The 25308-nt window shown below is 44.9% G+C and overlaps 1 protein-coding gene across 1 annotated transcript in view; it reads right to left on the reverse strand.

Annotated features, from left to right (window-relative positions):
* Positions 1-25308, reverse strand: part of SCTR (secretin receptor) — an 84429-nt gene that overhangs the window by 47220 nt on the left and 11901 nt on the right. Inside the window, exons 2-4 of the mRNA XM_040636868.1 lie at positions 21028-21375; positions 3725-3764; positions 3478-3621 (exon numbers count right to left, since the gene is read on the reverse strand). Of these exons, the coding sequence (XP_040492802.1) occupies positions 3478-3621; positions 3725-3764; positions 21028-21375 (532 nt within the window). The remainder of the gene's footprint in view (positions 1-3477; positions 3622-3724; positions 3765-21027; positions 21376-25308) is intronic.

Here is a 25308-nt window from a genome sequence, read left to right on the forward strand (position 1 = left end):
CCAGAAATAAACCCTCACATATGTGGTCAACTGATTTTTGACAAGGGTGTCAAAACCATTCAATGGAAAAAAGGTTTTCAACCTATGGTATTGAAAAAACAGGATATCCACATGTGAAAGAATGAAAATGGACACCATATACAAAAACTAACTCAAAATGGACCAAGGACCTAAATGTAAGAGCTAAAACTATAAAATTCTGAGGATAAAACATACGGGAAGAGCTCTGTGAGATTCAATTTAGCAATGATTGATTGGATATGACATCAAAAGCACAGACAACAAAAGTAAAAAATAGATGCATTGAACTATATCAAACTTAAAAGCTCTGTTCAACAAAGGAAACAATCAACAGAGTGAAAAGGCAACCTAAACAACGGGAGAGATTATTTACAAATCATAGAGGTGAAAAGGGGTTAAGACCCAGAATATATAGAGAACTACTACAACTTAATGCAAAATTCCAAACAACCCTATTTTAAAATGGGCAAAGGACTTGAATAGAAACTTCTCCAAAGAAGACCTGCAAATGACCAACAAGCACATGAAAAGATGCTCAACATCACTCATTGTCAGGGAAACGCAGATCAAAACCACAATGGATATCACTTCACACCCATTAGGATGGCTACTATTAAAAAAACCAACAAAGTACCAAGTGCTGGTGAAGATGTGGAGAAACTGGAATTCATGTACACTGCTGGTGAGAATGTGAAATAGGACAGCCACTACGGAAAAAAACAGTATGCCAGACCCTGAGAAAATTAAAAATAGAATTACCTTATAACCCCGCAATTTCACTTGTAGGTATATAGCCAAAAGAATTGGAAGCAGAGACTTGAAGAGAAGACATTTGCACACCCATGTTCATAGCAGCATTATTCCCAATAGATAAAAGGTGGAAACAACTCAAGTGTTCTTTTGTGAGTGAATGGATAAACAAAATGTGGGAGTTCTGCTCTATGCTACAACTCTGATGGATCTTGGACATTATGCTAAGTGAGATAAGCCAATCACAAAAAGACAAACACTGTATGATTTCACTTATACATTGTATGTAGAATAGTCAAATTCATAGGAAGTAGCATGGTGGTTGCCAGGGGATAGGGGAAGGGAGAAAAAGGGACTTGTTGGCTTTTTGTTTGTTCGTTTTTTAGTTGGTTGCATGCTGAGCTTGAACTCATGACCCTGAGATCAAGACCTGAGCTGAGATCAAGATTGGGATGCTTAACCTACTGACCCACCCAGGTGCCCCAAGGGAGTTGTTGTTTTAACGAATACAGAGTTTCAGTTTTTCAAGATGAAAAGAGTTTTGGAGACTGGATACCCAACTAGGTGAATGTCCTTAACCCTACTGCACTATACATTGAGAATGGTTAAGATGGTAAATCTTACGTTATGTGATTTTTACTAAAATTTAAAAGTTTTTAAATTTAAAAATGATTAAGATAGCACGTTTTATGTTATATGTAATTTACCAGAATTAAAAAGAAAAATAAACACTGACAACATCAAATGCTGGCAAGGATGTGGAGCACCAAGAACTCTCATTCATTGCTTGTGGAATGCACGATTGTGTGGCCACTTTGGAAGACGGTTTGTTAGTTTCTCACAAAACTTATGAACATGCTCTTACCATATGATCCAGCAATCAAGCTCTTTGGTATTTTATCCAAATGAATTGAAAACATATGTCCACACATAGCAGCTTTGTTTATAATTATCAAAATGTGGAAGCAACCAAGATGTCCTTCAGTAAGTGAATGGGTAAACTGTGGTTCATCCAGACAATAGAACGTTATTCTTCTCTAAGAAGAAATGTGCTATCAAGCCATAAAAAAAAAAAAAAAGGAGAAAGCCCTAAATGCATATTACTAAGTGAAGGAAGCCAATCTGAAAAGGGTACGTATTGTATGAGTCCACCTACATGAGGTTCTAGAAAAGGCAAAACTATGGAGACAGTAAAAAGATCAGTGGTTCAAGGGTTAGGGGAGAGAAAGGGATGAATAGGGAGAGCACAGAAAGCACTCTGTATGATACTTTAACGGTGAACACGTGTCATTACACATTTGTCAAAACCCACAGAACGTACACCAAGAGTGAACCCTAATGTAAACCATGGATTTTGGGTGGTAACGTTGTATCAATGCAGGTTCATCAATTATAACAAGTTATAGGATGTTCATGGAGGAGGAGGTTGTGTTTGGGTAGAGAGCAGAGAGTACATGGGAATTCTGAACTTTCTGCTCCATTTTGCAGTAAATTGCTTTAAAAAAGTCTATTTAAAAATTCATATAACATACCTATAAATTCATATAACATACAATTATCCGTTATCCATTCTAAAGTGTGCGATTCAGTGGAATTTGGTACAGTCACAGTATCTTGCAACCATCACCTCTATCTGGATCTAAGATATTTTCACCGCCACCCAAAGGGAACCACTAAGAATTACTCCCCATTCTCCCTCCCCTTGGCCCCTGGCAGCTCTCAATCTAATTTCTGTCTGTATGGATTTGCCTGATCTGGACATTTCATATACATGGGATCATAAATTACACGGCCTTTTGTAACTGGCTTTCTTCACTTAACATGTTTTTAAGATTCGTCCATATTGTAACATATATCAGTACTTTGGTTTTTTTTAAGAATGAATAATGTTCCATTGTGTGTACAGACCACATTTCCTTATCCATACATCATTCGATGGACACTTGGGCTATTTCTTCCTCTTGGCTATTGAGACTAGTGGCATTATGAATATGTGCGTACAAGTCTTTGAATACCTGTAACGGATTCTTTTCTTAATGCTACACGCCTCCTTATCCTTAGATGCGGGGAAGTTAAAAAGCAAACTAGAAATAAAATTAACATTTAAATATCAAATTAATGATATTTTTAAATGATTAATAATAATGTTTAAATGAATAATATCTAAGAATCACCACTATTTAACATAATTTATCTCATTTATCATTATAAACCCGAAGTAGACATTATCACCTCCATTGTGTAGATCAAGAAACTGAGTCTCAGCAGTCTTAAAAAGTCTTAAATAACTTGTCCATGGTTACTCGTGAGTGCGAGCCAACGTTGGACCTCAGGTTCTTCTGACCCCTCGCTGTCTCTCTGACTACCTCACTCATCAAACTGGCAGAGGAGGTGAGAGAATGGATAGGAGGTACACTGCCTTGACTAGTAATTCTCACCAAACTCTTACCTTGGTGAAGTCATTATGCAGAAGTTGGTGGTATAAAAACACAGACTGTATCCACAAGCCCAGAGAAACAGTGAAAGATGATGATCTGGCTTTTTGGGTGTATGTCAACGGCTCCTTGGGATCATTCCAGACCCTCTGATTATCTGAATGAATACAGCTAGTCCAGCCCCCTACGCCCCCAGCTGGCCCAGCCTCCCTTATGCCAGTGGGACTGGACATTATCTACGTCCAAGTGTGGACCTATGTGGGCCACATACCTGGGGCTGGCTGCTCAGTGCCCAGGTCTTCTGGCTTCTCTTTGGAGAGTTCTTGTAGGCACTGGTCCCGTTCCTCCCGCAGCACCCGCAGCACATCGCACAGTCCGGGGAGGGCGCCCACCTGCAAGTCCAAAACCCAGAATGCTCATCGCAGCCCCTAACTCCAGTGTACCACAAAAAAGACTTTCTATGAGCAAGAGTGGGGCCAGACAGTGGGGATTCAAAATGAGGAAGGCAAAATCCACACCAGCAAGGAGCTCCTCACAGTGAGGTGGAGGCAGCCACACCTGGGAGAGAATTCAGACCAGGGCTGGGACAGCAAGGACGCTCAAACAAAATGTAGTTTGTCCACTGCAAATCTTGCTCTTAAGTTTACCAAGACTTCCGAGCCCAGTGAGTTACTTGCTTTCTGAGCACCTTACTATTATTAGTCTGTAGGACTTCATTTATTCTAACAGTGTTTATTTCTCAGGTTTGGCAAGCTTGGTTTTGATCTGAAGGTCTTTGAAAGCTACGCTTAACCATCTCCCAGTTCCCCAGAAGAGAGTCTATGTCCACCCCAGGCAAACGGTGGCTGAGGGAGGAGTTGGACAAGAAGGATTAGCACACAGTCCTGGCTTCCTAGCTCTTCCTAGAATAGATTTCCAGACCATGGCTCGCTTCTTTTATTTGTGTCTGACACTTGATAAATATGTGAGTGATTGGGTGAATGAATGAATGAATGAATGAGTGAATGAACAACTGAAAGATCAATGAATTGGACTCCTACTTTACTTCCTATAGATTGTGGAATTTTAATATTAGGATCTTTTCACATATATTATTACCTTATTTAATCTTCAAAATAACCCTGTAAAGAGACCTAGGAAAGGAAACTGAAGCCCACAGCGGTTAAGGCATGTGCCAAGGTCCAACACCCAGGGTTCCTGATTTCAGAGACCAGCCTTCCAAAAGGTCAAGGGCCAGGTTTTAGACCCTCCTGTTGACCCTGCACTAATGCTTTGTAGATGGAAATGTCAACATAATGGAGCAGGGGGAGAAGTCCCTGGGGACAAGGCCATGTTCCAAAATGGTGTAAATCAACAAAAGCTCTGGGCCAGAGAAGGGCAGCTAAGGTAGCACTGTATTCAGTGATCCCAAAGGCAAACATAAATTATCTGATTATTTCTTATTTTGGATCTTCCACAACCTTCACTAATGTAGTCAGAAGGTATCTCTCTGCAGGGCACCTGGGTGGCTCAGTCAGTTAAGCATTCAACACTTGATTTTGACTCAGGTCATGATCTCTGGGTCGTGAGATGGAGCCCTGCGTCAGGCTCCGTGCTGAGCATGGAGTCTGCATGAGATTCTCTCTCTCTCTCCCTCTGCCCCTCTGCCCTCCCCCACTTGCACTCTTTCTCCCTCTTTCTCTCAAAAAAAAAAAAAGTATCTATCAGCTGTCAGCAACTGCTCTTCTCCAGCTACTCCCTGATACCAAGCAACTGGGTCTGTGATCCCCACGAAGTACACACCTCACACCCCTTGGCCCAGAGCCTATGATCAGCGGCAACAGAGCAGCTGCAGGGATGCCTGTGCCCTCCCAGCATTCAAATCATACTATGCTCATTCCTTCCCCATTCATCTCACTTAAGTTTCCATCTCACACCTGACAATATAGCAAACGACTTCATCACATGGCTTGTGATGACTCTTATATTCAGACTCTCATATTGAAACAAGCAGCTTCCTAAGAGTATAGTCATTGTTAGGAGAACCAGCATGCGGCCCCATATATTCAGGTCCCTGTCCTCTTGTGGGGCTCCCGCCTGCTTACTGAAGTCCATCATCACCAGCGCCCTCTGGCTTTTCAGCGGAGGCAGTAGAACAACTTTAGTGGAAAAATTCACCTACAGGTTGGCAAGCTGCCTTTAGTTCAGCAAGGATCTCAAGCAGGCACACATTCTGTTCAGTGCCTCTTTGAAACGAACATTACTCTTAGAAAGGTGAGAAACTGCTGGAGGAAGTGTGAGCAGGTACAATCTTCGAAGGGATGTCATCATATATTAAGTGTCACAAAAATGTTCATACCCTTTGGCCAACTGACTTACTTCTAGGAAACCATCCCATATGTGGGAAAAGCTTTATATGAAGGATTCTGTTGCAGCTTTACATCTAATGGAGACAAAGAGATGGACTTCTGCTCTCAGGAAGATGTAGTGCACGTACGTTTTCCCTATTACTCCTGTTAAGTACAACAAGAAACCCTGGACATTATATACAAAAAAAGCCTCAGAAGATTCTGGAAGGTGGAGAGAAGGCAAAGTGGCTAAAGACCTCATGGCTCAAGGAAGTGGCGAGTTCCCTGAAGTTTCTCTTCACCTTGAATATCCCATTACTGGAACTGAAGAAGTTAGCCATAAGGAAATGCAGCCAGATGTAGACACAAAAAAAAAAAAAAAAAAAAAAAAAAAAAAAAAAAAAAAAAACTCCAATAAAAGCCCGCTCTCTCAAGCCAAGGGCTAGGAAAGAGGGAGTCTAGCAAGACAGAAAATGTATAGACAACAACTGCCCTGCAACAGCCAAATACCACAGAAAAAACTGGGGAGCCAGGACTTCCACCTTCCCCGGGCTGTAACTGGGTCCCCAGTCTCCCTGCCAGGGTGGTGTCAGAGACAGCCAAGTAGGGAGCTGGCACTTTCATCCCTACTATGTGCTAACAAAGATTCCCCCCAGCCCATGATGTCAGTGGAGACTGGACTTCCACCCCAATCCAGAAATAATGAGGTGCTTCTCCATCTCCCCACTGGGCTGGTGCCACAGGTGCTGAAGGAAAAGAGCAGTCAACCCAGAATCCTATACTCAGTAAAAGATATCTCCAGAAATGAGAGGGAAATCAAGACATTCTCAAATGATAAGAAAAACTAAAAGAATTCATTGCCAGCACCCTACCCTCCAAGAATGGCTAAAAGAAGTTTCTCTAAACACAGAGGGGGGCTAGTGGACACTCATGACTTTCACCATCACCAGTGGTGATCAGACCCCACCCACTGCAGTGTTATAAGACCATGTGGGGAGCTGATACTCCCACCCCTCATTCAGCAGTAAGGGGAGAGCCTCTCTTTTTTGCCAGTGCCAAGTAAGGCAGAGTGGGGAAGCTGCACATTTACTTACACCTAGCACCCACCCCCTTCCCCCATCGGGAAAAGCCAACTAAGAGAGATTTAAATAAGACACAGTCGTACAGCAATACAAAATGTCCTGCTTTCAATCAAAGATCACTCATCATATTAAGAACCAGGAAGACATCAAACTGAATGAAAAGAGGTGATCCATTGATGCCAACACTGAGGTGACAGGGATCTGGAACAATGTGATAAAGATTGTAAAGCAGCCATCATAAAAATGCTTCAGTGAGCAGTTATAAGGATATTTGAAACAAATGTAGAGCTTTCAACCTCAGCAAAAAGAGAAAGTCTCAGCAAAGAAATAGAAGATATAAAAAAATCCAATGTAAATGGTACAACTGAAAAAGACAATAACTGAAGTAAAAAGCTTAGTGGAAGGGCTCAACAGGAGAATGGTGGTGGTCTGTGGCAGGGGTGGTAGTGGAGGGTGGACAGAGGAAAGGGTCACTGAGCTAGAAGACAGGACAGTAGAAATCACTCAATCTGAACAATATAGAGAAAAAATAAACCAAAAATAAAAATGAACAAACTTTGTGGCGCCTGGCTGGTTCAGTCAGTAAAGCATGTGATTCTTGATCTTGGGGCTGTGAGTTCAAGCCCCACATCGGAGCTTACAATATTTTTTTTATTTAAAAAAAAGTAAAATAAAAAAATAAATAATCCATAGATAGATGATAGATAGATAGATAGATAGATAGATAGATAGATAGATAGATAAAAACAAAAAAATGAACAGACTTTCAGGGTTATACGTGACAACAGAAGCACAATCCATAAAAGGAAAGCCAGATAAATTGGACTAAATTAAAATTAAAAATACTTTTGCTTCATGAAAAACCATATTAAGAGGATGAAAAGACAAGTTACAGAGTGGGAGAAAATAGTTGCAGTCACATATTTAAGAAAGGACTAGTATCGGGGCGCCTGGGTGGCACAGCAGTTAAGCATCTGCCTTCGGCTCAGGGCGTGATCCCGGCGTTCTGGGTTCGAGCCCCACATCAGGCTCTTCTGCTATGAGCCTGCTTCTTCCTCTCTCACTCCCCCTGCTTGTGTTCCCTCTCTCGCTGGCTGTCTCTATCTCTGTCGAATAAATAAATAAAATCTTTAAAAAAAAAAAAAAAAAGAAAGGACTAGTATCTAGAATTTATAAAGAACATTCAAGACTCAACAGTAAACAAACAAAAATCTAGTTAGAACATAGGTAAAAGACGTGAAGAGACATTTCACAGGAGATACACAGATGGCAAATAAGCACGTAAAATGGTTTTCACCAAAATCATTGGCTATTAAGTGAACGCAAATTGAAACCACAATGTGTTATCACTACACTCCTATCATAATAGTTAACATTTTAAAAATAGTAACAATAGATGTTGGCGAGGTAGTGGAGAAACTAGATCACTCATACATTGCTGGTGGGAATGAAAATGGTATAGCCACTCTGGAAAACAGGTTGGCAGCGTTTTTACAAAAGCTAAACATGCAACTCTTACATGACCCAGCAATTGCACTCCTAGGCCTTATCCCAGAGAAATGAGAACTTATATTCATGCAAAAACCTGTACGTGAATATTTATAGCAGCTTTATTCATAACAGCCCCAGACTGAAACAATCCAGATATCTTCCAATGGGTGAATGGTTAAACAAATGATGGTACATCCATCCTATGAAACTCCACTCAGCGCTAAAAAGGAACGAACTACTGATACATGGGCCAACCTAGGCGAATCTCCAGAGAAGTACGCTGAATGAAAAAAGCCAATCCCCAAGGGTTACATACCATACTGTATGATTCTACCTAGGTAACTCTTGAAATGACAAAGTTATAGAAATAGAGAGCAGGTTAGTGGTTGTCAGGAATTAAGGAAGTAGTAGGAGTTTGAGGGAAGTGGCCGTGACTGTGACAGGGCACAGTGAAAGTTCCTTGGGGTCATAGAAATGTTCTGTACCTTGACTGTATTAATACCGATGCTGGGGTTGTAATACTGTACTATTTTATTTATTTATTTGACAGAGAGAGAGAGAGTACAGGCAGGGAGAGCAGCAGGCAGAGGGAGAGGGAGAGGGAGAAGCAGGCTCCCTGTTGAGCAGAGAGCCCAACATGGGGCTCGATCCCAGTACCCTGGGATTACGACCTGAGCCGAAGGCAGACGTTTAACATACTGAGCCACCCGGGTGCCCCTAGTTTTGCAAGATTTTATCACTGGGAGAAACTGACAAAAGGCTTTTGCTGGGGGGAGGGGGGAGGGGGATGTGGATCTTTCTGTATTATTTCTTAAGGTCTACAATTATCTCAAAATTAAAAGTTTAAATCTTAAAAAGAGACAATTTAAATATCTGAGGGTACACTCAACTAACATTCAACATAAATTATAATACTATAATCTTGAAATTACATTCAATGCGATAGTGTTAGCCATTATCCGTGATAATTCAGAAGACTATTCAGCAATACACACTATTAATGGTGACACCATGATATTAAATGAGAAGAGCATGACACAAAGTTGTATATACAGTGTGATTGTAAGGATATATAATGTACCATATTTTCAGAGGAAAATCTGGAAGAGAATACATGAAAGTATTAAGAAAATTATATGAAACTTTTAAAATAAAATGTAAATATAAAGAGGAAGGTAGAGAATTCATTCCATGTCTCTGTTCCCATTCCCACCTCTAGTTATAACCTCTCTGGCAGAAACTGCTCTTTGTCTCCTTAATAATTATTCTTCCTTTCCTCTACCGCAATCAGAATTTAACTGAGCATATGGTTGCCCATCTGGACACTACAGTTTCCAATTTCCCTGCAACTAACACACGCTCACATGACTGAGTTCTAGCAATGGATTAGAGTGAAAGACACATGTGCAAATGCTATCTTATGCCCTTAAAAGGAAAGAAACACACCTCCCTCTTTCACGTGTGGATATGGTGATGAGCCATATCCAATCACGGGGATGAGGGCAACACTTCAGGCTTGACTCTGCTGCCAGATTCAGAGGACAAAATCCATCCTGGACTGCACTGGTGAACTTCCACATTCCATAGCATCCTTTTGGTATTAATACAGACACAGTAACTCATCACAGACTTAGAAGACTTACTGCCAAGGACAGGGAAAGAAGCGTTATTATAATTAGAATTATTGGTCTCAATTGCCTATAGGAGTTTATACATATGACCTCATGGTGGGTGGAGTATCCTTCCTCGGTTGGGCTTGGCCATGTGACTGGTCACTAGGATATTAGGTAGATCTGATATGAAGAGAGACTTGAAATATGTTTGCACAGTTGTGCTTGCTCTCTTGCATTTCTGCCACCTGGGGTATCCTGCTGGTCTTGGAGGAATGAATAACACACATGCGCAGACTTGAACCTGACCCCGGGGGCTGGAGCCAAGCCAGCTGAGCCTGGCCTGGATCAATCAAACCCTAGCTCACTTGCAAACAAAGAGAGAAATAAACACTTGTTGCTGTATACCACTGAGTTGTTTGTGATTGTTATGCAGCATAGCTGACCGACACAAGGTAGGAAAGAGATTCTAGGGCAGCTCCAATGTGTGTCATTTAGGCAGTGAAATTTCTCCCAAGAGGTGGTGATTTGCACTCTGCAATTCAAGAAAGGGGTACACCCACAGAGAGGACTCTTGAGAAAAATGGAGCAAGGTTAGAAATGAGAGGACACATGCACTAGGAACATCTCTCCAAGAAAAGTTCAACTTCCTTGGTGTTTTCCCCTGCGACTACAGAAAAAAATATTAATCAGAAGACAGTTTAACTTTTTCTTCTTATCCTACCTCTCTCTTTTTTTTTAAATTGTAGTAAAATGTACATAACACAAAATTTAGGGCTTTAAACACGTTTAAGTGTACAATACAGTGGCATTAAGTACGTTGACAATGTTGTACAACCATCGCCACTATTTCCAGAACTTCCTCAACATCGCGCCAGAAACTCTGTACCCTTAGCAATAACTACCCATTTCCCTCCTTCCGCAGCCTCTGATGACTTCCAGTCTACTCTCTGACTCTACAAATTTGCCTATTGTAGGTATTTCATGTAAATGGAATCGTATGGTATTTGCTCTATGTCTGGCTTACTTCACTTAGTATGTTTTCAAGATTCATCCAGGTTGTAGCATCTATCAGAATTTCATGCCTTTGTCAGTCTGAATAATATTTCATTGTGTGTACACACCACGTCTTGTTCTTCCATTCATCTGTTGATGGACACTCACGTAGCTTCCACTTCTTGGCTATTGTAAATAATGCCGCTATGAACATGGGTGTGCAAATATCTGAGTCCCTTCTTTCAATTCTTGTGGGTGTATATCCAGAGACAGAACTGCTGAATCATATGGTAATTCTATGTTTACTTTTTTAGGAACCACCAAATGGTTTTCCACAGCCTCTGCATCCTTTTTACATTCCCACTAGCAATGCACAGGGGTTCCGTTATCTCCACATCTTCATCAACCCCTGCTATTTTTATTTTACTTTATGTTTTTTGAAAATTTTATTTATTTATTTATTTGAGAGAGAGATGAGGAGGAGCAGAGGGGGAGGAAGACGGAAGGGAAAGAATCTGAAGCCTACTTCACACTGAGTGCAGAGCCCAACACTGGGCTCGATCTCATGACCCTGAGATCATGACCTGAGCCTAAATCAAGAGTCAGAGGCTTGGCCAACTAAGCCACCCAGGCACCCCTATTTTCTTTGTATTTTTTTAAAGTAGGCTCTACACCAAACATGGGGCTCAAACTCAGGACCCTGAAATCAAGAGTCGCACGTTCTACCAACTGAGCCATCCAGGAGCCCCTGTTTCTGTATTTTGTTTTAATAACAGCCATCCTGATGGGTATGAAGTGGCTCGTTCCACATTTCTTTCACCCTTGATCTTTCCATAAAATGTAATTTTGTGTTGTGGTGGCATGCTGGCAGCAGCATCCTGCTGAAAGGACTGAGCCCACGGCTCCAGATGGTGACCAGTAGTTAAGAAAAGGGGCCCTTTGGGTTGCTGGGAGGGGCTGGGAGGAGTGTGTTTGATGGAGCAACCACCCCGAAGAGACATTGGAGGGAGAATAAATGGGAAACGAGCCCCCTTCTTATCTAAATTAACCTAGAGAAGGGAAGGAGAGGCTGCATGTATATTTCTATGTATATTTCTAAATAATTATTAAATATAATTTTACTTAAAATTCACAGGAGAGGGGAGCCTGGGTGTCTCAGTCGGTTAAGTGTCTGACTCTTCGTTTTGGCTCAGGTCATGATCTCAGGATCATGAGATCGAGTTCAAAGTTGGGCTCCGCACTCTTCACAGAGTCTGCTTGGTATTCTCTCTTCCTCTTCCTCTACCCTTCCCCGCTGTGCTTTCTCTGTCCCTCTCTAAAATAAATAAATAAAATCTTTATAAATAAATAAGTAAATGAATAAATGAGTAAATAAATAAATAAAATTCACAGAAGAAACAGACAAATGAAGATGAAAGGACTGCTAACATTGTCCTCAAAACAAGAGCTATTAGTCCTTAAAGATATCTTCAAACAGTTAAAAAATTGGAATCTGTGTATATGTGTTTTTTTTATCTTTTACTTGTACTAGTGCCAAGGAGTTTGTCATGAAAAATAGCAGTTTCCTTCCCTAACCTTTACCTACTTTCCAGAGGCAACCATTTCAACTCTTTTTAACTGTTCATTTTTGTTTTTAATCTCCATATTGTTTTTAAGATTTTTAAAAAGATTTTATTTATTTATTTGGCAGAGAGAGAGACAGCCAGAGTGAGAGGGAACACAAGCAGGGGGAGTGGGAGAAGAAGAAGCAGGCTCACGGTGGAGGAGCCTGATGCGGGTCTCCATCCCAGAACGCCGGGATCACGCCCTGAGCCAAAGGCAGACGCTCAACGACTGAGCCACCCAGGCGCCCCGTTCTTAAGATTTTTTAAAAGTAATCTCTACACCCGACATGGGGTTCAAACTCATGACCCTGAGATCAAGAGTCTCATGCTTCTCTGACTGAGCCAGCCCGGCACCCCTCCAGATTTTAAGATTATATTCTTATACTGCTATTTCTTGGTTTATTAATCTGAGACTCTATTTAAAACTCTCTGTTATGGAAGACAAAGATTTAGATGTTTTTAAATCTCCCTACATATGCTTCTGTCCCCCATATATTACATATACTTATCTTGATTTAATTTTCAGTTAAATGAATGGTCTCTACTTATAATGCCTTGTTTTGACTATGAAGTATATTGTTCACCGCTAAGTCTAGCCATGTAAAATGATTATGTCTCTTCTTGTACATTTTGTTTTTCCTGAGGTCAATAATTACTTTGTTTTTTTCATTTGATTAGTGTTCTATGTACCTATGGCTAATTTTTCCAAGTGCTCCAACAGCTCCGAGAGACATCTATCAACGGTTGTATTTGTTTTACCTCCGGAGACCTATCTGCTGGTCCTCGTTCCTCTTGCTCCAATCTGGGTCAGGTGCCTGGCTGTGGCTTGGGGTACCCTCTCCCCAAGTCTTCTGACTAGACTTCACTTTCATAGATTCCACGTCTTTTTCCTTGCTTCACCTCCTTGTTTTGCAGAAGCACATTCTCTAGTCACTTCCTATGAAAGCATATGTAGGAGATAAACTTTGTAATCTCTGCAGGAATGAAAAGCTTTTATTAATTTGATAATTAATCAAATTTGGGCAGAGAATTCTGGGTTGAAAAGAAATTTCCTTCCAGAATTTGAAGGCATTTCTCCTTCTCTCTTCCAGTATCGATAAGAAATCCAATTGTGCTTCCAAACCTTTTGCATGTGACTTTTGTTTTCTCCGTAGAAATACTCAGGATTTTTCTTGTTTTTAATTGCTTCTAAATTCCTTGTGGAAATGCTTCTTTTTTTATTCATTGATTAGATACTCAGGGGACATTTCTATCTGAAGATTTGTGTTCTTCATGTCTGGGAATTTTTAAAATGTTAGTTGATTTATTTTACTATTTCCTCCCTTCATCTTCTCTATTCTGTCTTCCTAGAATCTATATTATTTGAATAATGGACAATCTGGATGGACCCGGGTTGTAAGATATTGGGTCTTACTTCTCAGTTCCTAATACAAGAGCTTCTAAGACCCTGGGGATCTCCAAAGTGATGAGTGACTTTGTATATGCTGCTAAGGGGACTGGCGGGTGGGGGCCTCTGGAGATCTGCAGTATGGGGGTTGGTCACCAGAAAGACCAACCGTGTGGTGAGAGATTGGAACTTCCAGCTGCCCTGCTGACCACCGCAGAGAGGGCAGAGATTGAGTAATTCACCAATGGTCAGTGATCTCGTCCATCATGCCTGTGTAATGAAACCTACATAAATACCCTACACGAGAGGGTTTGGAGAGTGTCCATACTCCCCCTTCCGCACCCTCTGCATTTCTTCCACTTGGCTGTCCCTGAGTTGTATCCTTTATAATTAATTAGTAATGGCAAGTAAAGTACTTTCCTGAGTTCTCTGAGCCCTTCTAGCAAATTACCTGATCAAAGGAGGAGGTCATGGGAACCCCCGATGTACAGCTGATCAGCCAGAAGTACGGGTGGCCCGGGCTCCTGACTGGCGTCTAAAGTAGGAGCAGTCTGACTGTGTCCTTAACCCACAGGGTCTGTACTGATTCCAGGTGGTTAGAGTCAGAACTGAATTGAAATTGATTTTTTTAAAAGATTTTATTTATTTATTTGAGAGACAGCACATGAGCCAGGGGAGGTGCAGAGGGAGAGGGAGAAGCAGATTCCCCACTGAACAGGGAGCCCAACGCAGGGCTCGATCCCGACCCCGGGACTCGATCCCAGGACCCTGGAATCATGACCTGGGCCGACGGCAGATGCTTAACCGACTGAGCCATCCAGGCGCCCCAGAACTGAACTGAACTTTAGAACACCCAGCTAGTGTCTGGAGAGTTGGAAAACTGGTTGTCAATGTGAGAGAAACAAAACAAACAAACATATATTTAGCACCGTAAGTGAATTATTCTGAGCAGAAAATACCAAAATAGTTGCTACCAAGAATGAGATGCTGCTTGGTAGTAAAAACGGCCCCTCGGACCAAAGTATACTTAAAAATATGTATTCCTCATAAATTCACTAAGGGATTGTAAGAAAAAAGAATTTTACTCAATAGTACTTTTCTTTATTATTTTAATTAATAAACAAAAACACACATTACATGACTTTCTTCTTCAGTTTCAGATTTTGAGTCCAGGCCATCTTTACTTTTGGAGTTTTAAAAATATTGCTGCAATCATGTCAAACTTTAAAAAGAACACTTGCACGGTGAAGTTTTTCATATAACTGCTGTCTTTTGCTGGAATTTTAAATTAACTTTCTTTTTTCTTGTTCATCACAAAATTCCTAGGCAATTACCTAGCGTAGCTGCACTCCACAGTTCTGAGTAGAGTAGCTCTGCAAGGAGCCTCTCTGGAACTGACTTCGAGGAGTCCTTTGACTTTCTGGGCAAATCCTCTGTTTCAGAGCCGTGCAATTGATCTGCCCATTGCCATCCTGGGTAAATTCCACTTTTTTGTGTCCTTTATTTTATTTTATTTTATTTTATTTTAATTCTTTAAAGTAGGCTCCATTCCCAATGTAGGTCTTGAACTCATATAAACCTGAGATCAAGAGTCACATGCTCTATGGACTGAGCCAGCCAGGTACCCCTGTATCCCATATTTTAGACTCAGTTTTGGCTTTAGGGGGCATAACATATAGTAATTTTTTTTTTTAAGGAAAGGCACTTAAGTTGTAAACTTTCTAAGACTATGTACCTAGTAGTGTCTCTGTACAAGTATCACTCTTGATACTTCAGCACTGACCTTGGTCCCCAGTCATGGCTGGCCCACTACAGTGTACAAGTTCATATCTGTTGCTTCATGATTGTGCGATTAGCTTCCACTGTCCTTTTCTTTCTCAGACGGTAGGCATATTTTGAGGTGTCTACTCAAACTATTAGCCAACAACTCCTCTTTGAGAAGACCCCTTCACAATGAGGTGTGCTGTGAGGTCCCATCTCAATAATCAGACGTTTGGAGAAAACCTAACCCAGTTTGGAACAATGGGCTTTCTTCTCTTGGATACTTAGCCTTGTAAGGAGGAGTAAGGTCAATCTCTCCCATTCCTAAAGCATGTACTGTGGGACAGCTATGGGGCAGCCATATTCTATCCTGCAGAAAGCAACAGAAAACTTCAGTCTGCAGAGAGAGAGAATAATTAAGCAAAATAAGAGAAGAAAGATGTCAAGAGAGAGTTCTGCTAGTTAAACTTGGGACTCTTGAATCTGAAAAGGTAAAATCTGGGAGGATATAAAGTCAAAATCTATTGAATTCTGAAGAAGGTGAAGACACTCAACATCACTCTGCCAATCACACTTTATGATACAATTACTGGCCTGCCCACTTAGACTGGAAGGAAATTTTTTCAAGGGGGAAATAAAAGGAGATGTGATACTAGCTAGTTTATACAGTGAGAACTAAGAAGAGGAAACATATTATCAAACAACCAGCTCAAAATGCAAAACTTCACCAAATATTTATTGAACACCTACTCTATGCCAAGCAATTGATTCATCACTAGGGACACGAAGGTGAATGGGACTTAGTTCCTGCTCCAATAGGAGGCAAGCCTGTCTATTGAAAATGGAAAGGGGGTTGGTAAGGTCAGGATCATAGACAACAAGGAGAGCCCACGGCTGAGGGACCGATGTGGGAGAGCCCACGGCTGAGGGACCGATGTGGGACATATGGAGATTCTGGAGAAGGCAGGAAAACTTAGGAACACAGGCAGCATGGTGGGCTGGGACTTCAGGACATGGCCAAGCAGGGATGTCCCTTCCCCGAATGCCCCTTGGAATCTGCCGCACACGGAATGTTGAGGCTGGCTGGGCCCCAGGATATTATTATTTTCTGGAGTCCACAGGAACACTGAGTAGCCCTCTGTTTGTAATGTAAGCAAGTAGATAGGATCTGAGTGTTGTGGGTTTTACCTTGGGCTGCAGGTTGTCCCAACGCCTGAGTGAAGGTCAGTGGTGAGAAACCTCAGCTTGCTAAAGGCGGGGAAGCGAGGAACAAGTCAGGGGACATTGGAGGGTGGTGGTGGAGCTCCAACCCTGGTTATGAAGTCTGGGCTTTCAAAGATGGGTGCCAGGAAGAGAGCTACACCCTCTCTCCTCCCTGGGCATAGAGGAAGCCAGAGGGCGGGGATAGTGGGGACAGGGTGGAGAGGTGGGCTCCATGGGAGTGCAGAAAGATGATGCCAAAGCTAAGAGAAGGACCCCCCCCCTAAAGAATTTGGGAAGTGTACCTCCTAGTTGATTGATTTTGTGACCCTGCGCTCATCTCTGGCCTCCTTAATAAAGTGCTGTGTGTAATTCAGTATTTGTTTTATGTTTTAGAAAGCGATTAGATTAAACTGAAATTAATGTCACTTTGAGGCTTGGGAGAGAATTTTGTGACAGCCCCTTGGGCACCAGAAACCAGCGCAGCCTCTTTCTGGGAGCAGGCGTGTGCTGGATTTACTGGTTAGGAATCCGGGTCTGGGTCCTCACACCATGTCTGGGTGGATGGCCTTGACTGATGGCTTCACCTCTCTCTGAGCCTCTGCTTCTCCCTCCGCACAATGAGGGTTACGAGAATCAAGTCGGATATGCGGCAAGGACTTGGCAGAGTATCAGGTGCGAGGTGAGCCTCGATAAAGGAAGACTTTATCGCCATCATCATCATTTACATTCATTTTAGAGATAGTAACAACTTTAAAAGAAATCCACAAATACTTCCCGGGAAAATGAGAAGGTGATTTTCAGGGATATAAAAAATCCCGGGGGCACCTGGGTGGCTCAGTTGGTGAAGCGTCTGCCTTCGGCTCAGGTCATGATCCCGGGGTCCTGGGATCGAGTCCCATGTAGGGCTCCCTGCTCAGCGGGGAGCCTGCTTCTCCCTCTCCCTCTGCCTGCTGTTCCCCCTGCTTGTGCTCTCTCTCTCCCTCTGTCAAATAAATAAATAAATAAATAAATAAATAAATAAATAAATAAAGTCTTTAAAAAACAAATCCCAGAGAGCTTCCTCTGAAGAGTTGTCAATAACCAGCTCCTTGGATGACCCTTGCGGTCTCCCTGAAATTCTGCCTGCCCGGTTGCCACCGAGCTTGTCAGTCCCTGGTGGAAGTAGCACCATGTGCCAGACCCCCAAGCCGGGACCTTTTCTGTTTCTGAGCCATCCATTGAGAGGGGCCGGAGAGAGGAGGGAGGGCAGGAGGGAGGCTGGAGAAGATCAAGCCCGTTGTCGGCACAAGTCATTTTGTCTGCAAGTGGGTGTTTATCGGGTACCTTGGCTCCGATTCCCTGTCACCAAACCCACTGTCCTGAATCCAACATTCAATAAACCCTTATTGTTAGTTCTGCTCATGCATTTCCCCTAAAACAGGACAAACTTTAAGGCACTGGTTCTCGACCAGGGGGAGTTCTGCCCTCCCCGCCTCCTAGAAGACATTGGGCAATGTCTGGAGACATTTTTCTGTGGGTGCAACATGGAGAGGTGCTCCTGGCTTCTAGTGGGTAAAGCCCAGGGATGGTGCTAGATGGTCCGCAAGGCACAGGACAGTCCCCCATGACAAAGAATCCTGTGACTCCCCTTTCTCCCCCATGTTCCCATTATTCCTACCCCATGGCTTCCTCCACACTGAGGGAGGGCCTAGCTCCCTTCCTAGCACTCCTTGCTGAAAGCCCAGATTTAATATCCGGGTTACAGTGTCAGAGTTAAGAAACCCCACTTGAAGGAAAAGGCAGCCCTCTCCACCCCATTTAACTCACTAAGGTTATCGAGGTTGCCAGACGCTACAGATTAAAAGGCCCTGCCTTGAGTCACTGTTACGCATTGGCTTGATGCGGTTATGTACAATTTTGTAAGCAAGGATCGCCTTCGAGATGTCATTGTTTATGACTTGTTGCTACATGAAAGTGCCACAGCTTATGACACTCCCTTTGGCTGTCATCACTTCATTCATTCACTCATTCACTCAACCAACACACACTCATTGAGCTCCATCTTACACTGTGACAGGCTCTAGGGATAGAAGATGAATAAGACAACATTTCAAAGTGTGTGTATTGGGGAGGAGGAAGAGGACAGACATGCTAGTGAAAGATCTCAATATCGCTCCAGGTAAAAGTCCTCATGAGATTCAAGGGGGTAGGATAGCAAAAGGAGGTGTGGTCCGTGTTTCCCATGGAGGTCTCAGAAAACTGGCCCCTTCAGCCATCATCACTTTCTGGTTTCCGTTTGCAAGGGACCCTCCTGACACTTCCCTGTATGGAAAGGCAAGGGGGGAGGGTGCATAGCAGTAATAAGCAATTTGGCCTAATGATGCCTTATTAGGAAGATGCCTATGATCTCACTCAATGGGGAAATGAATATAAAAAATTGTTTGAATGCCCTTAAATTCCCAAATCAAATGTCCGACCACTCAGAGTCAAAGAAACAGAAGGTAAGCAGTGTTTCAAAGGCTGGGAAACACTCCAACCAAAGGAGGTCAGTTCCATTCTTATTTATTAAAGGAGTTCTTGCCAAGAAGTATGAGACCTCAGGTCTGGATAAGCCCATAAAACACCCAGAGGACCAAGACTTATACACAGGAAACCATCTTGTGGTAAAACAAGGCGGGACATGAGCGTAGGAAAATGACACGTAAAGACAAAGGACATAAGGGAGAGTGCCCTGGGTGGCTGGGATCGAGAGATCTGGGTGCTAGTCCCAGCTCCACCACTAAGTTGTTGATTTGGGGCAGGTCCCTTTTCTCTGTGGGTCTCAGTTTTCTCATCTGTAAAATAAGGAAATTGGCTCAGAGCATCATGAAGCAGCTTTCCAAGGCACGCTGAAGGCTCCAACCAAGTGAAAGCTCTCATCCCCCCCCCCATGCTTATTCTTGACATAACCTGGGGGTCCCCTGGAGACTAAAAATGTAGGTTGAACCTCAGTCCTGAAGCCCAGCCACCTGTTGATTTCTTCTGACAACCTCAGGGTTACTGCAAATCCCTAGGAAGGAGGTGGGGAAGGGGGTAAGGAAGAAGATATTGCCCCTCCCATCCCTGGGCACCAAATAACAACATAGCTAGAGGCTTTGAATTGTCTCCGGTGTCCTGGGTGGCATTTCCCCAAACTGGGAGTTCAGATTAGTGAATGGGTACTATTGCTCTAGCACCTTCCAATCCCCAGCACTGCCACTGGAGAGAAGAGACTCCAGGGTTATAAGAGAGCTGGGCACGAGAGTCCCAAATTCCACTTTTCCAAACTACTGCTGCTGGAATGTCACGGAGCTGCTGCATGGGGAGCTCCTAAGGGTCAACATTCCCATCAGCTCTGGGATTGAAGGTTTTTCTTATAATCAAACAGGAGAGGATTACAGGAAGGCAAGGTCATTGGACACCAGGAAGGACTCACCCAGGACAGAGACTGGAGACTCAGAATTGGGTCCCCGAGCACTTTTCCTGGGGAGTTTCTTGGGACAGAGGATTTGAGGGCCAGTTTGGAATGCTGGTGGGAAGAAGTGGTTCTGGAATCATTCCCCACCCTACTACCCCCTCCCCATTCCTTCCATCCTGGCTGTCTGGGTGCAGCCACTCATTCACACATCCCAGTGGGAGAGGCCCTGGATTCCAAGGAGTTCCTGTGGGAAAGGAAAACAAGCCACCCACTCTGCCTTTCTCCTCTTCTTCTCCCTGCACTGGGTTTTCATAGGCCAGCTCCTCCCAGCACCCCCCCAGACATGCAGACTTTAGGGTGCCAAATCCCAAAGGAGAGGGAGGGAAGGGTCCCGCCACAGACAGACCCGGGAGCTCCAGCTAGAGCTTTCTGAGGTTTCCCCTTCTACAGCCAGTGTGTGTGTGTGTGTGTGTGTGTGTGTGTGTGTGTGTGTGTGTGAAAATGTCAAGGCTTTGGGTCCGACGGATGTGGGTTCCAATCAACTTTTCCTTAGGCAAGATTTTTGGCCTCTTAGAGTCTCTGTGTCCTCGTCCATAAAGAGAGGGTGACAATATCAACCTGGAAAGCCTCGTGAGGTTTCAACGAAATAATGGAGGCAGAATGCCCAGGGCTCAATAGGCACTGCCAGGGGCGCCTCCAGAGTTTCCGTCGAGGCACAGCCTGGAGGGAGGGGTGGCGAGGCGGGCAGAGGGAGGTTAGCTTAGGGCTGCCTTCGCCCGACGCACTTGCTGTTTTTATTCTGGGGGAGGAGGCTATCTGGCGAGGAGCTGATAGAAATGATCCTTGGGGGGAACGGGGTGTAAGAAGTCGCCCTCCTCCGCGGAAGATCTGGGGACCCCTCCACGCCCACCTCGCGTGGGGCCCGCGGAGGGGAGCGGTACTCACCGTGTGCGCTGCGCAGGCGAGCAGCAGCAGCAGCGACGGCGGCGGCGGCCACAGCAGCAAGCGGGGACGCATGGTGCCCGGCGCGCTCCCCGGGGGGCGCCTCGACGGCCGCCCACCTGTGCGCAACCCCCGGCCCGGGAGCTCAGCGCCGTCCGCGGGGGCCCGCGCCCCGGCCGGCCGCCGCGTCCCGAGGAGCCATGGCCGGGCCACCCAACCCGCGGCGAGCGGCAGGACTGCTTCTCCTCGGAAGAGGTGGCCGCGCGTTAAGCCGCCCAGCCCATTGATAAGGACGCGGCGCTGCCGGCGCTCCTCCACCCAGCCCCGACTGGCAGGGGGCCGGCGTGCCGGCTGGCAGGGGAGGAGGCGGAGGGAGGGCGCGGGGGGCCGCAGCCGGCTCCCGCAGGCTCAGCCCGGGGGCGGAGGAGACCGGGCGAGGGCACGCTGCCTGAGCCTTCGACGCTGCAACGCCCCCCGAGTCCGGAAAGAGCGCGCGCTTAAGTTCTGGGGCGGCCCTGCCGCAACCTGGCTGCCCGCGCGGATGGCTGGCCTATGACCCCTTCTGGAGTCTCGCATCTACTGATAACCACGTTCGGGTGAAAAAAAGGTTGTGCCAGTGTCCTGCGGACATAGCGGGTGCTCTGTAAATGCCTATGGCATCTATTGGGTGGGTCAGCTACTTGGCGCTGCGTTTCTGATTTTCATTTTGTGTTTCTTCATTATTGAAGTCATAAGCGCTCCTTCTAGAAAATTTCATTCCCATGGGCACCATCACACGAGGAAGTCTGGATGCTCGGGTGAGCCCCGGGTGGATGGTGTGGTACACCCAGGCATTTTGGGGGCTGCGCTGAAGATGAACCCCTGGAGGCTTTGTACTCCTGGTGTCCCTGAGAAGCTATTTAAGCATCAGGCGGGTCCCCCCAGTAGCCTGCTCCACCTGGGTTTGAGTGCCCAGATGACCCGGAGGCTGGCTTTTAGCCTCTCAGTACAAGGTCCCCTCAAATGGCTCTTACCCAATTTTTTCTTTCTCTGTTTTTGTGCCCACTCCTTTCCTCTTGGCTCTCCCATCTTGAGCTTTCTCCTGGCACTTTAAATACACACCAGCTCCTTGAATTCCCCCCCCCCCCAAGCCCCTTGGTGATATTATGCCCATTTGACAGAGAAAGGGCATGAGGGTGCAGGAGGATCAATGATGTTGCTGGGTCCCCCTGACTCAGAAGGTCCGATGGGAAAGCCTGGCTAACATTGATACCCTGATTCTCTGTGACTGACCTCTGGTCAGATGCCTAATCTGCCCCCCCTCCCCTTTAAGCTAACCTGCCATTTAAAGCAACATATTGTAGCCCTTAGCAGCCCTCCTTACCTGAAGAGGCTATTGATAAGGCAAGGTTGGTAGATCACAGCAAAAATAAAAAGGAAAAAAATGCTTTCAGCTCTCAGGTCTACGGTCAATGCCACGGATATATCAGCATAAAGTATATATGAACATGATCTCATTTGTAAGAACTTTTGCTACGGAAATACTCACCCAAAGACTCCATGAAATATGTGCAAGGATGTTTGTGGAAGCACTAGTACCGTAGCGGAGAACAGGAGATAATGCGTGTGGAAGAGGAACACTCAGCCCCACCCTTGATGCTTCCTTCCTCCCTGAGTGCAGCCATCAGTATAATCCTCCTGACCTTTCTCTACCCCTCATTCAACCCCCCCCAACACACACACACACACACACACACACACACACACACACACACAAATGCAGAGGTGGGGAGAGCTCTATGTGATTCACGCATTTGGGGTAAGGACTGACATGAGGTTCTGCACCCCCCCCCTTCCTTTGACAGCTCCCCCACCTGCAGAGAGCCTGTTAGGTGTATTGCCCTTGCCAGGCTGTCACTGCAGCTCAAGGCTCTGCCTGTGTTCATCCAGTATCACCAGTGACGGGGTGGTCTAAGTAATTCTGCAGTTCAGTTTTAGAAAACCCGCTTGCCCACAGGTATAGACGCATTCTCCAAGATGACCTTTATTGCTCATGAAAGTGATATTTGAGCTCATCTGTCTTAATCTTATTTCTTAAATGGTTCAAGATTCAGGCTGCAAAGAATGTTGCTTCCTGGGCCCCTTAAACCCCAACGCTCTAAATATACATCAGAAAGTACATGCCGTAAGGACTTGCCATTTTTATTGTATAGACTTCCGTGTTGCTCGAATATATTTTTAAAATATTTTATTTATTTATTTGACAGAGAAAGAGAGAGAGATCACAGCTAGGCAGAGGGGCAGGCAGAGGGAGAGGGAGAAGCAGGCTCCCGATGTGGGGCTCAATCCCAGGACCCTGGGATCATGACGTGAGCCAAAGGCAGACGCTTCACCGACTGAGCCACCCAGGCGCCCCTGCTTGAATATTTTCTTTTTTTAAAGATTTTATTTATTTATTTGACAGAGAGAGAGGCAGCGAGAGAGGGAACACAAGCAGGGGGGAGTGGGAGAGGAAGAAGCAGGCTTCCCGCTGAGCAGGGAACCCGATGCGGGGCTCGATCCCAGGACTCTGGGACTATGGCCCGACCTGAAGGCAGACGCTTAACGACTGAGCCACCCAGGTGCCCCTCGAATATTTTCTGTAACCACTGTGTCTATTGCTTTTCTGATGGGAAGAAATTTCAAGAAAACAACACAAAAACGGAATCTGTGCTGATACCAGAGTCTCATGGTCTCCGGTAAAATAGCAGAACCACATTTGTTCTGGACAATTTAATAAATTTCTGGCCTGTGGCAAGCCATTCTTCCTTAAATGGGAGGCTCTGCTTCTCTGAGCGTTGAGAAAAGGGTCCGAAGTGCTCCGTGAGAAGCCCATTTACAAGCCATGGATGCAGTTAGTGGCTTTATAAAACCTGTTTGAGAAAACAATTTCATGATGGGGTGGGAGGGCAGAGGTAGGGAATTAACAATGCATTTAATACCTGCCGTGTGCTAGAGAACCTTTTAGGCATTTGTGTGTTACCATAGCCAATGGGAGGAGGACCACTGGCAGGAGAGGGAGAACCCGCCGAGCGGATGGTTTCACTGAAGAGTGTTTAATGAAAGGACCACTGAGGTGCAGGGGTGTGGGCAAGGTTAAGGGAACCAACAAGGAACAGTGAGGTGCCAGGGACTAGCAACGGTGGGCCTAAAAAGGATGGCAAAGACTCTCTCCTTGACGAAACTTGAGCTCAACTCCTCTGAGCCCTCTTCTGTCTAGGCCTGGACCTTGACCCCTCTGTCTCTGGCCTGCCCAGGCCAGTCTCAGCAAGAGTCCCACCGTCTTCAGCTTAGTGAGAATCCCTCCAGCTCTTTTTTTCCCCCTCCAACTCTGGATAGCTGACCATCCTTGATATCTGATCAAGTTCCTCATCCCCCACCTCTGATGTCTCTATCCTGGCCTGCCTTCAAGCTAAGTCTTGCAAGCAAGAATCCCCCACCTTTGATGTCTTCTCTTAGTGATCTTCCATCCACTGCCCCCCTCACCCTGCTCCTTGGCCATAAATCCCCACCTGTCCTTGTTGTGTTCCAAGATGAGCTGGCTCTCTCTCCCCTGTTGCAATAACCGTATAGTAACAGCCTTGAATAAAGTCTTCCGTACCATTTTAACAAGTGTCAGGATAATGTTTTCTTTAACAAGGGGCAAGGAGAGACAGCAGTGTTCCAGAAGTTGGTAAGAGCTGTCCTGGAGTCACTTTAGAGGGTGGAAGTCACTGTCAAAGCTATGGCCCTGGCAAGGGGTCAGGTGGTCAGATAAATACCCTGACCTCTCTTCTCCTGTCTGCTGAGCTCCTGGTGGTGTCTTCCACTGGCTGAACACGGCCCAATGCCAGAGACAAGGCAGACAGACAAGAGACACTATCCATACAGCTTACCTGCTGGATGGAGAAGGGAGAAAATGGGTTTGGGAGGGAGGAGGCAAAAGGAGAACAACCCCACTTGGAAATGTTATACCCACTGAACAGATGAAGAAACAGAGATATCATGAGGTTGTAGCTCAAAATCCCACATTTGGGAGGTAGTCTTGCTGGAACCGGAACTCTGGACTTTGGGTCCCCAGCCCTGAATTGTTTCTGTCCCACACGCATCACCCCCAACTCTAGTGATGGAAAACCACAGCAAGTATTTATTATCATTTCACGGTTCTGGGGGTTGACTCTCCTCCTCAGCCAGGCAGTTCTCATTCAAAGTCTCTCCCAGGGGCACCTAGGGGGCTCAGTTGCTAAAGCAGGAAGCAGCCGAGTCTTGATTTCGGCTCAGGTCATG

This window comes from Ursus maritimus, unplaced genomic scaffold (genome assembly GCF_017311325.1).
Source record: "Ursus maritimus isolate PB19 unplaced genomic scaffold, ASM1731132v1 scaffold_1, whole genome shotgun sequence".
NCBI classification, from domain to species: Eukaryota; Metazoa; Chordata; class Mammalia; order Carnivora; family Ursidae; genus Ursus; species Ursus maritimus.